This window comes from Cardiocondyla obscurior, linkage group LG17 (genome assembly GCF_019399895.1).
Source record: "Cardiocondyla obscurior isolate alpha-2009 linkage group LG17, Cobs3.1, whole genome shotgun sequence".
Lineage (NCBI taxonomy): Eukaryota > Metazoa > Arthropoda > Insecta > Hymenoptera > Formicidae > Cardiocondyla > Cardiocondyla obscurior.
Window position 1 is genome coordinate 4,823,959 of NC_091880.1, and position 14,318 is coordinate 4,838,276.

At 43.8% G+C, this 14,318-nt stretch overlaps 1 protein-coding gene across 1 annotated transcript; it reads left to right on the plus strand.

The window, feature by feature from the left end:
* Nucleotides 1–1,904: 1,904 nt before the first annotated feature.
* On the plus strand, nucleotides 1,905–3,041 carry LOC139109423 (proline-rich protein 36-like). Its single transcript, XM_070668471.1, has one exon. The coding sequence runs from the start codon at nucleotides 1,905–1,907 to the stop codon at nucleotides 3,039–3,041; it is 1,137 nt and encodes a 378-aa protein (XP_070524572.1).
* Nucleotides 3,042–14,318: the final 11,277 nt, after the last annotated feature.

The window sequence follows — 14,318 nt, forward strand, 5'->3', positions numbered from 1 at the left end:
ACAACCCTCCGCCAGGTACGACAATTTTTGGGCATGGCCTCGTGGTACCGCAGGTTTATCGAAAACTTCTCCAGCATTGCCGCACCTTTGTCACGACTTACCCGGAAACACGCACGGTGGAGTTGGGGGCCCGACGAGGAGGAAGCATTCGCCAATCTCAAGACCGCACTAACAATTGCGCCAGTACTGGCCTGCCCGGACTTCACCCGCCGCTTCGTGCTTCAAACAGACGCCAGCGCCAGCGGCCTGGGGGCAGTGCTGACGCAACACTTGGCGGAAGGAGAACGTGTTGTCGCATATGCCAGCCGCACACTCAATAAGGCTGAAAAGAACTACAGCGCCACAGAATTAGAGTGTTTGGCTGTTATCTGGGGCATAAGGAAAATGAGAGGGTACCTAGAGGACTATTCTTTCACCGTGATCACCGACCATCAAGCATTAAAATGGCTGTAGCGCCTGGAGGAGCCCACCGGATGACTGGGGCGATGGCTGTTCGAGCTCCAACTATTTGACTTCGACGTTCGTTACCGAAGAGGGGCGGCAAACCAAGTGGCCGACGCGCTCTCCCGACAGCCGGTCGTGGCCAGCACCGAAGCACCATTTCCAAACAACTGGTACCGACGCATTCTCAACGGAGTTCGGGAAAACCCAGCTGACTTCTCCGACTACAAGGAACATCAGGGATGCCTATTTCGACATATTTTGCACGAATTAGACTTTAAGGAAGTCGATTCATCAACGCAGTGGAAACGATGCGTACCAAAACCAAAGCGGCAACAGACAATAGCTCGGCATCATGAGAATGTTAATGCCGGACACTTTGGCACGGCCAAGACCATTGCCCGCATGGCCAGACTGTTCTACTGGCCGGGCATGTTCCGCGATATTACCCGCTTCGTGAGACGGTGTAAAAGTTGCCTCGCCTACAAAGCCTCACCTACTAAGCCAGCCGGGAAGCTACATACAGCGCCAGTAATGGCACCATGGCAACAAGTCATCATGGATCTGGTAGGACCCCTGCCGCGTTCTCGGAAAGGCCACACGTGGTTGTTGGTCATGCAAGACTGTTTTTCAAAATGGATGGAACTCCAGTCGTTACGTAAAGCAACCGCAGGGGCGGTGGCCACCGCCATAGCAGAAAGAATTTTGTACCGGCATGGATGCCCCGACCAAGTTATCTCGGACAACGGCACACAGTTTAAGTCCCGCCTGTTAAAACGGCTACTGGCATCTTGGCACATCCAGCACCGCACAACGCCTATCTATACCCCTCAATGCAATCCGGTCGAGCAGACCAACCGCACAATCAAGACTATGATCGCACAATATACGCAACGACATCACCGGCGCTGGGACGAACAATTGGGCCCATACAATTCGCGTTTAACACTGCTCAACACGAAGCGACCGGATACACACCCGCCTTTCTAAATCATGGACGCGAATTAGCATTTACGCATCCCGACGATTGCCGGCACGCCGCACCAACAACACCGCACCGAACTCAGCGCGCGCTGCACGAGGCTTTTCAAGTAATCCGGGTTTATCTGGCTCGAGCGTTCCAACGGCAAGAAACGGCGTACAATTTACGGCGGCGGGATTGGCGGCCCCAGATCGGCACCTCCGTTTGGAAAAAAAAGCATCCACTGTCACGAAAGGCTGACGGCTTTAACGCGAAACTAGCGCCAAAATATTCAGGCCCGTTTACAGTGGCCAAATTTCACTCGCCAGTGATCGTAGATCTCCGCGACGGCCGAGGGCGTTGGCATCGGCGCATCCACATTCAAGACCTCAAGCCGGACCCCCCACCAGTGGAAGTCGACCAATCCGAAGCTAACGGACCCCCGGAACTAGGGTATATAAGGAGCGCGCAGTCGACCCAGATTTCACTCGAGCGAACGACTATGTCCAAGCAAGAGAGACTCAAGGACCTATTCGGTAGTATGAGCGATAGCAGTGACTCGCCAGCTAGCCCACCACCGGGGGCTTGGCCACCACCCGTGGACCCGAGCCGGCGATATTCGGTGCCAGGAGTCGGGACCAAGATCCAACGGGGTGATCGCAGCCAGCGGCAACACACCCGTTGGATGGAGGAAACGCCACCAGCTCCGCCAAGGACCGGCAGCAGAGGACGGAACCAGCCTGCCGCTACCATAACTCCAGGAGTTCCGCAACAGAAAGCCGCGTCACCCGCCGCCACCGGAACAGCTACCACCAGCAACCTGGCGGCCAGAGCGTCGACCTCGACTGCAGCCAGGCCAAGCAGTCAGGCACGGAAAGTGTCAGGGAGTCAAGCCGCCAAAGCAGCCACCACCAGCAAAGCCGGCACTACCAGGGACCCCAGGCGCGCTCTGCAGACAACGGGAAACCAACCTGGAGAATCGGGACGAGCACGAGGCGCAAAACCGCCAGCAGCAGCACCCGTGCCCATCCTCGAGATACGCAGCGTCAAACGGAAAGGCCAGGATCTTCCATCACGTCGCCAGCCGATCTTTAAGGAGATGACGACTATCCGGCCACCACGATCGACGATCCCGACCGTCGCTGCAATAGAAGGAAGTACCAGTTGCCATCAAGAGGTAGCCGGGGCCCCTGGTCCATCGGATGGACCAGCGAAACAAACCCTGACCACAGCCAGGGCCCCGGACATGACGACCACGCCGTCACAGGCAAGGCCGCGGGAATCACGGGCAGCCGCAGCGGCAGGGAAAGAAGCCGGGCCAACAGCAACAACCAGAGGGACGGCAACCCCACTCGTCCTACCTCTGCCACCATTTGCGGTGCCGCTACTAACATCACCAGCGGTCATGCCACCAGCCCCGCCAGCATATGTGAGGGCCCAAGGATGGACCACTAGGCCAAGGATCCCGATGGCAGTGCCCATACAACTGCCGGATGGCGAATATGTTTCAGTGCCGATGTCCGCCATCCGGCACAACCGCAAGTGGCGAGCCAGAACCAGTACGGGAAAGTGGATCCTGCGCTTTGCCCCGGATGGCCGCCTTACAGTGTGGAGAAAAGTGCAGGAAGCCACTCAGTAAAAACAGGGGGGTGATGTGACCAAAGGCCACGAACAGAACTTCAGACACCGCGCCGCGACTACCACCGATCGCTCTAACCTTCGCGCGAACACCGTCTACATTCAATTTACGCAGGCCGAACAACCGCCCGCGGCGCGTAGCGCGGACCGCCATAGCGGGTAACATGGGCCGCCCAACCGCCCACACCGCGCACCGCCACAGACCGCTCGGGAGTGGGGTGTCCCCCACTCCCGGGCCCACGGGTATATAAGCTGCCTCGAGCGCAGACAAGGCACCTTTTTCGCGCTGGGGAGCACCCCAGCAACCGATCCTCCAGGACTTGGGCGCTCCCAAGTTTTCCTCGACCGGGCTCACCCGGCTTTCGAAACCGACTTCGCTCCGCAAGACTCGGGCGCTCCCGAGCCTTCCTTGACAGGGCTCTCCCGGCCTCCGACACCGTTGCCTCCAAGACTCGGATGCCCTCGAGCCTTCCTTCGACCGGGCGCTCCCGGCCGTCCTCGACAACGATATCTCCGAGACTCGGGCGCTCACGAGCCTTCCTTCGACCGGGCGCTCCCGGCCATCCTCGACATCGATACCTCCGAGACTCGGGCGCTCCCAAGCCTTCCCTCGTCCGGGCGCTCCCGGATCTCTCTCTCTCTCACGCCGACCCTGCTCTATCCTTCAGCCTCGTAGGCAAATTACGCTGCTGCGTCGGCGATTCGCGACCGCGGAGCCTGTCCGACCGATACGGCCTGAACAGCCTACCTTGTAACCGGCGCCGCCGACTCGCGACCGCGGAAACTGTCCGACCGATACGGCCTGAACGGCCCACCTTGTAACCTGCGCCGCCGACTCGCGACCGCGGAAACTGTACAACCGATACGGCCCGGACGGCCATTCCGTGCCCACGGAATTGATACCCGTAATACGGCCTAAGCGGCCCAGGCTACTTCTCGCGTCAATCCAGCCCCCGGCGAATGTTGTTTCATTTACTTTTAGTTCCATTTATGCTATTATGTTATCTGTTTCTTTACGTTATTTCTTTTGTTCTTAATCAAACATAATAAATCATTTATTTTTACGTTAACCACGTCTCGGTTCCTGTCACTTGTACCCTGGCTTCCGACGAGCTTTCCGGATCCGAAATTACCGCGTTACAATCTTTGTTTGTTAATAAACGCGAACATTTCCTAGTATTATACTGACGAAAACGTTTAAAATCTTTATTTCGAGTCAATATTGTTATATCCCTCTAGCGGAAGAAACTTAAATACAAAATCTTATTTTTATCTTACATTTGTCCCGCTAAGGAATATAGCAATATTTCTTTATTACCTTTTTCTATTTTTATTGTTAAATTTTCATATTTTTTTATATTAAATTTGTTTTCAGCGATATTAAAAAGTTTTATTCATATAACTTATTGCGAAAAAAACTTTAAAAGTAATACTTTTAATTCAATTTTCATTATTTCCACATTACTATTAATACTATTATTTTTTTTGTGAATTCTTGGGATTTTTTTTTAAATCGAAAACGACAGTTTTATGAGCGATAGTTCAACGATTAATTTAAAAAAAAAAACATCGCGATTGGTTAAAAATTACGGTCTGTAGCGATTTTTAAACGAAAAATATCGATTTGTCCCCACTGTGCGACGGTCCGAAAGGAGATTGTCTTTCCACCGGAAACTCCAGGGATCCTGAGAGGAGTAGTCACACAGCCGAAACCGAAGCACATTGCAGGCTTCATACTTAGACTGTGGATTCTCCATAAAATAGATATAGATCCGCCACGGCTGACAAGACCACCGAAGATATTTCTGAAGGAATCTCAAGATCAGCGGATTTGGCGTGACACGTCACCTAGTTAGCCAAAACCGCCGCCGGCACTAACAACTGGCCTAGGCGAAAGCGTGACAACGCAAACTGAGAAGCATCTTTTCGACCACGCTCCAGAGATAAACGACAAAAAAGTACAAACGGATCTTTGGGCCACTACTTCGGAGTCCTCCGAGAATGAAAAGACGATAAAGTATCCCGGCGACGAAAAGTGGGGGCCGATTTGCGTCACCTTGACGGCTCCCCACCCACATTACTTATCAAGAAAAACTGTAATATACTTTTGTAACGGGAGAAACCCGGCGCCGCAAGGCGCATAAGAGAAATCTAAAAATAATTGTACATATTGTAAATAAATTACGGACTTATAATACGAAGATCCATGGAGTTAATTCTAGCACCTCGTCAGAGACCGATCCTCCTGCGCTCTCAAGCAACCAAGCGTCCACATTAATGTGGGATTTCGATAGGAATTGAGGCAGTGCGAGATCGATATTCGAATAATTTAGAAATAAAGATTATGTAAACGTACATACGAAAATGTTCGGTACTTTAATCGATTCTTTGCAATTACAAGTCGTCAATATCAGCGAGTATACGGCGAGGTTTCTACATGACTCTCGAGACAGACTGCTCGTACAATTTATTCGCGCGTACTCGCCTCGCTTTTCCGAGCCTTTCCGAGTCTGACGTGATCGCGCCCGAAATCGGCAGGGCCGTTACAACCGCTGGTCCCACATTAATATTATTTTTTGTATGTTTTACTTTCTTTATGAATTAAAAATGAGTATTAATTCTAATCAAAAAGTTTAAAACAAAATAAGTTATACATTACTTACAAAAGTTTTCAATAACGCTAATTTATATTTTCAACACACTTTCATTCTGTACTCAGCTAATGTAATACATGTTAAATGTAACGTACATGTTAGTAGTAATTTCGTACTCAATTATTTAATTGTTATAAAGACATGTTTTAATTACAATTACATTATTTAATAAGTAGAAATAAGTATAAAATTAATAATAACATGTACGTTACTGTTAGAGAATGAGAAAATGTCGAAAAATGTAATATGATGTTTGTGCGTTGGAAAGTTTTGTGCGATTGGAAACTTTGCTCCGTTCTTTTGTTACTTGCCAGCACCGAAAAATTTATAACTAAATACCCGGTCACGTAGACCGACTGATAAGTTTCATCTTCAGAGAACCTGGGCCATCCCGTAATATTATGCGCTTGTCCTTACGAACAAAGGTAGGGCAAGCAGATATTGCGAGCCTTCACGCCGACGAGTTAGTTGCTTTCTGTATTTCAATGCGGATAGATCGTGCTACTTAACAAATAATTAGCTACAATATAACTTTTCGCTTTCGTATGTGCGTTACGATTGCCAAGCTTGTTGCGCGTCGCAGAACCAGCAGGCTCTTATTCTTGAATCAACTTTACTTTCATCTCCGTTATACACTTTATTGTACATTCTTTTGTTCAATTAATAAACTATATTTTTTTTACTGAAAATTTGTGAAGTGTTTTTGGAAACTTAAACAGTTACATTTAACATTGTGTTTGCTAGGTACATAATTAAAAGTAGTATTATTTTGTAAGTAAACATTTTTGTTTATTGTTATGTTTTCATATTCTCAAACATGTAAAACGTTAAATTATTGTACAATAGCTGGAACCGAACCTAGCGCAATTGCGGTTACAACTATAGGAAAAGTTGTTTGCGTAAATAAAAGTGCAATGCCGAAAATAAAGAGATTTACAGAATTATCACGCAGGCAACGAAATCATCGCCTACTCCAAATGAAAAACATTGAAGAAAATGTAGCTTCTGAAGAGAGCACTGTGAAGAATGTAGAAAATCGTTCATGTACGCAATCGTTAGATAACGATGCTGAAATTGTGAAAAAAGAATTTCTTGAAATAGTTGCAAATAGAACATAAACATATATTACAGAGGCATATAATAGCACAAGAGATTATACACAAGAATTTGCTGAAAATAATGGTCCCAGGACAGTAAAGTCTGCTTTAAAAAAAAAGTTACAATCGTGGGCAATTGAGTACAATGTTACTCAGAGATCACTTTCTGCTTTGCTGCAAATATTAAAACAGGAAGGTCACAATGACTTGCCCAATGATGTCAAAACGTTATTGAATACACCTAAGAAAACAATCATTCGAAAATGTGATAATGGGCATTATTTGCATTACGGCTTAAAAAACGCATTGCAAGAAAAATTACGTAGTTGTTCAAACTTTCCCGACATGGATGAAATTGAAATAAATATCAATATTGATGAGCTTCCTTTGGCAAAGAGTTCGCAAAGTTAGCTGTGGCCTATACTCGGTCTTATTTTTAATATTGATGGCACAAAACCTTTCCTAATTGGAGCATATCATGGTTATAAGAAACCTGAAAAGGCACAGACATTTTTACGAGAATTCTGTCAAGAATATAATCATTTACATAACAATGGTATAGTTTTTAACAACAAAACATACCTAGTCAAAATTAGAGCAGTAATTTGCGATGCTTCTGCAAAATCTTTCATTACTGGCACAAAAGGTTACAACGCATACTTTGGTTGTGGAAAATGTTATTGCGAGGGAAGTTATATATAGATCACAGAATGGTTTTTGAATAAAACAATGCTACTTTAAGAACAAATAGTAACTTCTGCAAACGAGAGAACGAAGAACATAATAATTCCGTATCACCTTTTTAAAACTTAACTGTGGATATGATTAATAACTTCCCCTTAGACTATATGCATCTTATATGTCTAAGGGTAATGAAAAAATTGATACATTTATGGACGAAAGGAAAAATAGTATACCTTTTATCTACGATGAATATTGAAACATTACTTTAAACTTTAAACAAATGCATTCCTGTTAAATTTGTCCAAAAAGCCCGTGGCATTAATGAAGCAGACCGTTGGAAGGCAACCGAATTTAGAATGTTTCTCCTGTACCATGGACTTGTCATTTTAAATAAATATTTAAACGAACATTGTTTTACTCATTTTTGTGCTTTACATACGACAATAAGAATTTTAAGTAACGTAAAAGAAAATTGTTTGCATAATAATGCTTATGCAAACAAGTTATTGATTTATTTTGTCAATAACTTTAAAAAATTATATGGTGACAATAGCACGATTTATAATGTGCACAATTTGATACATATTTCCCCAGATGTCAAAAGATACGGAAGTCTAGACACATTTAGTGCATTCCCATTTGAAAATTATTTATTGTTAAGAATTGTAGCATTATTTTAAAAAATTGTAAAGGGTTTCTTACTTTTATATCTATTGCATTGACCAGCTTCGGGTCTTTTGTTATAATGCATATGTTGCAACGCATATGTAGAACATATAATCTCCCGTACGTGCCTAATCGCGCTTGGCAACGGGACTATCCCTTCGGGAAGAACCAACTTTTCGAAGGATCTATGCCTTTGTCTAATGACAAAAGAATTAACCGTACCGGACTGATCGCGCGGCCGATCGAGTCAGTCTCCGACTTGCACTCTTCGCTGTTGCATCGAAGTCTCGCGCCGATTCGCAGAAATCCGAAGTTTGTTAAATCCGCAGTGATTCCAAACATTTATTTTATCGAGAATAATAAATTCGCAGTAGTTTATTATTGCTGTACATTTGCATAATTAAAATACAGTCCACTAGTTACCTGCATTGCTGAAATTATTTTGCTCCTTACGTGCTATCGTTAACATTTATATACATTAAAGAAAGTCGAAAAAACCTTTGTCTCAATTAAATAATAGAATTCACAAATGCACAATACGTTTCAGTAGAAAGAAACGCTTACAAAAACTATATCTGTTAAAACCAGATGGGAAAAACATATCGCTAAATTGCAAACTGTTGGGAACGTGGGGAGCTTGAAAATTTCTTACTGGCACCACTCTGGGATTTATTTAATATATTCGCAAATTGTAACCGCGCTTTTCTTTTTTGCGATAGCGACTAACTAACTCACACATACATACGCCCTACACTCCGTTGACGCATGCGCGCCGACTCATTGTCGTATCAAGTCTAAATAACACCTGGTTCCTTTACAACATTTACAACACAAACGTTTACATAAAAAAATACAATTTCCAAATTATTTATTAACAACTAAGTCTCCAAATAACTGTTGCTACTTAAAAGATGGATCTGTTATTTGCGTTAAATATATTGGATTCCACAATTACAGTCCTGTTGTTTTGGGCAATAAATTCATTGACCTGCAACCCATATCAGGATATCCATGCGACTCACAAGATATGGATATATATAGCAATAACGGTCGGACATCTGATTTACAGTTAACACCTCTCAGTGATATTAAAATAAAAAGGATTTAATATTTTGTATGATGGAACATATTTTATTTTGCCCTTACTACACATGTAACCGAACTATAATAGATTTTTTCATTTATAACACAGTATGTCCAAAAAGAAACATATAATAAATGTGAAAACACACTTGTATACATTTCTTATGCAATTGTATAATAATAAAAAAAATTATTACATATGTATTATATCATATTTTATAACGACTGGTGTTCAGTGATTCCCAGTCTGTGGCTTGATCGAATTAATAAAATTTTTTTATGGTCTGCAAAAGAACTAAATACGACTGTCGCAATATTGAAAGGAATTCCTCCTCAAAACGATTGGAAAACATTAAGTTATCGTCATGTGATTGGACCGTACGGTAATTATTAAAAAAAACTTGATAATATAATGCAAATTAATGCTCTAAATGCAAAAATACATAAATTAATATATATTTATGTACATGTATAAATATGATTATTTTGTAAGAGAAATTTATAAAATTGCTCGAGAAATCGAGAAAAAAGCGGCATACATTTCATCTTCGGATGATGACATTCGCCTACACAAACTTTGTTCATCAACGTCACAACTACATAAAAGAACGATAAAAAAACCACTTTTTCATGATGAAGTGGAAGACAATGACGAGAGTAGTAAGTATTTATGTTATGTCTACACTTTTCCAGGTTGTAATGTACGCATTTCTGTACTGTATGTAAGAATTAACGCGTTGGGTGTCAATGTCTTACCGGAGAACACTTATTTCATCCTACCACGCCAGTATATCACCGCTGACTTACTAGAATATTGAAATAAAATATTAATTGTAGTCAGCAATGATACACTGGCATGGATAAGAGAGAATAATGTCATGTTCACTGGTGACACGTTGGCAGCTAACGTGTTAATTGCAATGTGATAAACATTTTTTACAGAAAATAATTTTAATATAAAATTGTTAAGTATTTAAATCATTTTTATTTATTTTCTAGCTGAACATATTGAAGAAATCGTACAACAAGAAAACGATCGTGATGTACAAAATAAAATAAAAGTTTGAATTATAGCGACGTGGAAAACGTGTTATATACAGATAATTTTAACACAGATAAAATATTTAATAATTTATTGGAAAATAAAAATGAGTTATCTAATTACAATGAAGAAGAAAAGGAAACGTCTGATAATAACGACGAAAATAAAACTGAAAATATTAACACTAATAATAATATTGGAAATAATTGTGTGATTGCGTTAAACGTAACACCACCAGACAATGATAATGTAACAATCACACGTGTTGCAGTAAGTATTACATATGTTTATTTTCCCTTTTGGGGTACACTTGACTCTTTTTTCCTCCTTTACAAACATAAATCTTTTAACATATCATAACATAACCAGGAACGTACATAAACTTTTACATATCTTCTCAGCTTTAACAAATTCTTTTACCATTTCCACTGTTGCACCCGGACGGTGCAAGGGGTCCGTCCTCCCGGAACTATATATATCTCAGCGAGGGCCGCGAATAAAAGATAGCACTTGATTTTATTTAGATGTGTTTTTATTTCCCTTTGGTTAAGTTCTTCGGCTTCGGGCAGCGTTACCCCGTCGTAGTGATTAACAGAATGACCCGCGGACATCCGGTGGCCGCGGGTTTTATACGCGACTGTTGCTAAGGCGGAAAAGCAACAGTCCGCGGATTCCGGGCGCATAGGACAGTGAACGCGTTCGGTCATTGCCTATGCGAAAAGTGCAAGGCGTCGATCGGTCAGCGGATTCCGCGATCGGAAGATCCGATCGACGCTGGTTGTTAACCCGGCCTTCGCGTGCGTGGCCTTGCTGTTGCCAGGGTCGGGTTACAACATCCCTCCCCCCCTGGGGAGAAGAAAAGGGCCAGAGTTTTATTAGGGCCGTTTTCTTCTTATCGCTGTCTACAGAAGCCATTACATTAATCAGTAGCTTAATCTAATTTTGCTTTGCTTATTGCTTTAAACTTATGCTTACACGGACGCGGTCGCTGTGGTTGGTTTCAACATGCGAGGAGGCGGAGGGGGTTTTTTATTCTTGTGATATTTCCTTATACCTAAGATTACAATTACCGCAATTACAGCTATCACGCTTACAGTGGTACTGGCGCTCGCGGTGTACACGATTATTTCGTGTGAGGTGATACCTCCGGGCTGACTCACGGTGTTGTCCAGCTCACTGAGCTCGCCGCTTAACTTATCTAACTCTACCGGGTTTCTTATAAGTGTCTCGCGTTGTATCTCTTTTACGTTCGTACCTTCCGGTAAAGCATTTGCGGGTGTAAGGCTTAAATTGTATAGAGGTAAGTGAGTAATTATGTCTGTCTCGTTAGAAGCTGCCCTTGTGCGTATCGTCATGTCGGTCGTGGTGATTTTGCATTCTCCGTACACGTTCAATTTTCCCGTCTGCTCAATCAGTAGTATTTTGCTCGGGTAGTTTTTGCATTGCATGTGTATCTCCTGTGTGTTTATGGTCGAAAATAACCAAGCCTGCGGCTCGCTTAGTGTCATCCAAAACGTGGCACGCGACGTGAGGTGTCGTATATCGCATTGCGTCGGTTGCTGCTCGGGTTGCGTGAGCGCCTGTATCTCACACGGGGCATTCGCCTTAACGCGATAAACCGGGTGATTCTGCATGCATATGTAGTTTTTGTTCCCACGCTTGCATTTCTTTAGCTCGTCCGCGGTTAATAAGATATAATTTGCGTTATCTCGGTCAAACGCGATTATTTCGTTGTTTACGTTTACCGCCTTAAATCTATTTTCCTTCTCTAGGACGGGTACTGGCGAGACTCTCATTACCTCATATGACTCATATTTGACGATGGGGAACTTTATAATAGTCACTATCGCGTTCTTTTTATAATATGCGCTAATGTCCGCGTATTTCTGTATGTCATTCCAGCTTTGTTCGTTTACCCTAAAAGGGAAGTGATTTCCCCCTTTTAAATGCCCCGAAGCTTCTCTTAATTCTATTATTAGTTTTTCTAAGGGTAGTATGCGTAGGTTTATAATGTCCGCTTTTGCGTGCGTTATCAAATCGGTGACGTCGTATACGTCGCTTATCATATTTTTAATTAATGCCTCTAATACTGACAAATAGTCTATCGCGTATAATCTGCGCGTCAGCTGGTCCAGCCTCCAGCTGATATTGCTCGTTGCGTTTGCTAAAATCTGTATGTGGTGTTCCACTTTATCTTCCATCAATTTTATGTGCCCTATGGTCGTGTTTAAAATTTTTATCTGCGTCTTGGCGACATGTTGTAGCGCTTCCTGCCGCGAGCGTATAATTTCAAGTTGTTTGGTTATTTGCTCTTCGTCATCCGCGTCCATTAATCCGAACAACGATTTTCCTACTTTCCCTACAATATCTATTAATCCTCTTTTTTGTACTGGCACTCCGTATATAATTCGTAGTCGGTTCAACGCGACCGTTAGCTTATCGTTTTCTGCTGCTGCTGTATATAGTATCTCCTTACACTTTGCGCCTATCTGGTCTTCCTTTGCTTTGTAGAAATTTTCGCATAATTCTTCTGCTTTAGTGACGTAGCTTTGTAAATTTTTGTATCGTGCTTCGGTGGCTTCTGTGTCGGTGATTATTACGAATTTCCACACGGATTCGGTTATCTGAAGTTGTCCCTGGCCCTCGAAGTATAGCCCGGGTTCGTTCTCGAATTTGGTGATTTTGTACGGCGGTGACTGTTCACCCCTCGTACCGCCGTTTGAACCGTGTGTTGCAGCGAGAATAATTCTGAAAGGTAAATTATCTTTCAGTCTTATTATAACGCGACGCCGCGTTGGCTTTTTTTTTTTTTTTTTTTTTTTTGAGTGCGCGAAGTGTCCCCACGTGTCTGAAGTTTCGTTTGTGCCGGCGAAAAGGACTCTATCGCTGAGGTGAGTGCATATATTCTATTTCATTCGTGTAATATTACGGTGTCGCCTTAATCTATCCCATGAATTTTTTTATGCTTGTCCCGTCAGTCTGCTCCCTGTTGTCGACGGGTACAAGTCAATCTTCTTAAGTGCCCTTTTATTTTTTCCGAGTTAAACGAAAGTAAGAATACCGTGTTTTTGTTTCCGGAAAAAAATTTTTTTTTTGTATTTCTTTTTCGCCTTACATTTATTTTCCTTATGATTACTTAAGTGTATTTATATCTACGGGGTGTTCATTTGTGATTTCTTCGTTTCCAGTGGATTTTCCAAGAGAGCCGACCTTGGCATCGGGGGAGCGGTGCTACCGGTGCCACGCGCCCGGTTATATAGTGTTGTGCCAGGACCACCTCCTGGACCGGGCGCGGTACCTTGTCTGCGTGAGGTGCAGCCAATTCTTCGAGCCGAGGATATGCGAGGCCTGCTGCACCCCACGGACGCCGTCGCCGCCTCCCCCGCCGCGGGATGATTTCCGCCTCATTTCTGTTTGGGAGCGTCGCTACGACGTGGACCTCCGGGTCCGGGTGTCGTCGGCTGGCCGGGTCGTCTGGCCTCTCAGCAACCGTGAGTAGTGTTCACGTATTTTTCTATGCTTTGTCCGTCCTTTGGCTTGAACCCAGCCTCTTTGAGTTCTGAGGCTGGTGTCGATTGCCTCTGCCACTGGTCCCCCTGCTGTTTATTCCTTATCCCTATTGCTTATTTACTCCTGTCCGCCTCGCTGCGCGTGATCTCTCTTCGTTTTTATTAGTGATCTATAAAGGCTTTTAGTCGGTTCGCGTGTACTCGCGTTGTTTTTCGGCCCTTTCTTATTGTATAATTAACGTCGCCGTTCCGTTCTATTATTATATACGGTCCTATCCATTTAGCATCTAATTTTTTCGATCGCCCCCTTCGTACCGTTTCGTCGTGCAGTAACACGTGGTCACCTACCTTGAATGCGCGCGGATTTATTTTCTGATCGAACGTAATTTTTGTTTTTCCTTTTTAGTTTGGCATTTTCTCTGGCTATCCGGTTAGCCGCGCGCAATCGCTCGCGTAATTCTTGCGCGTAATTTTCGTAAGAGTACGTTGGTTTGGGCACCGTGGTCAGTGCTGTAGGTAGCATTGCCTGGTGCCCGTACACAA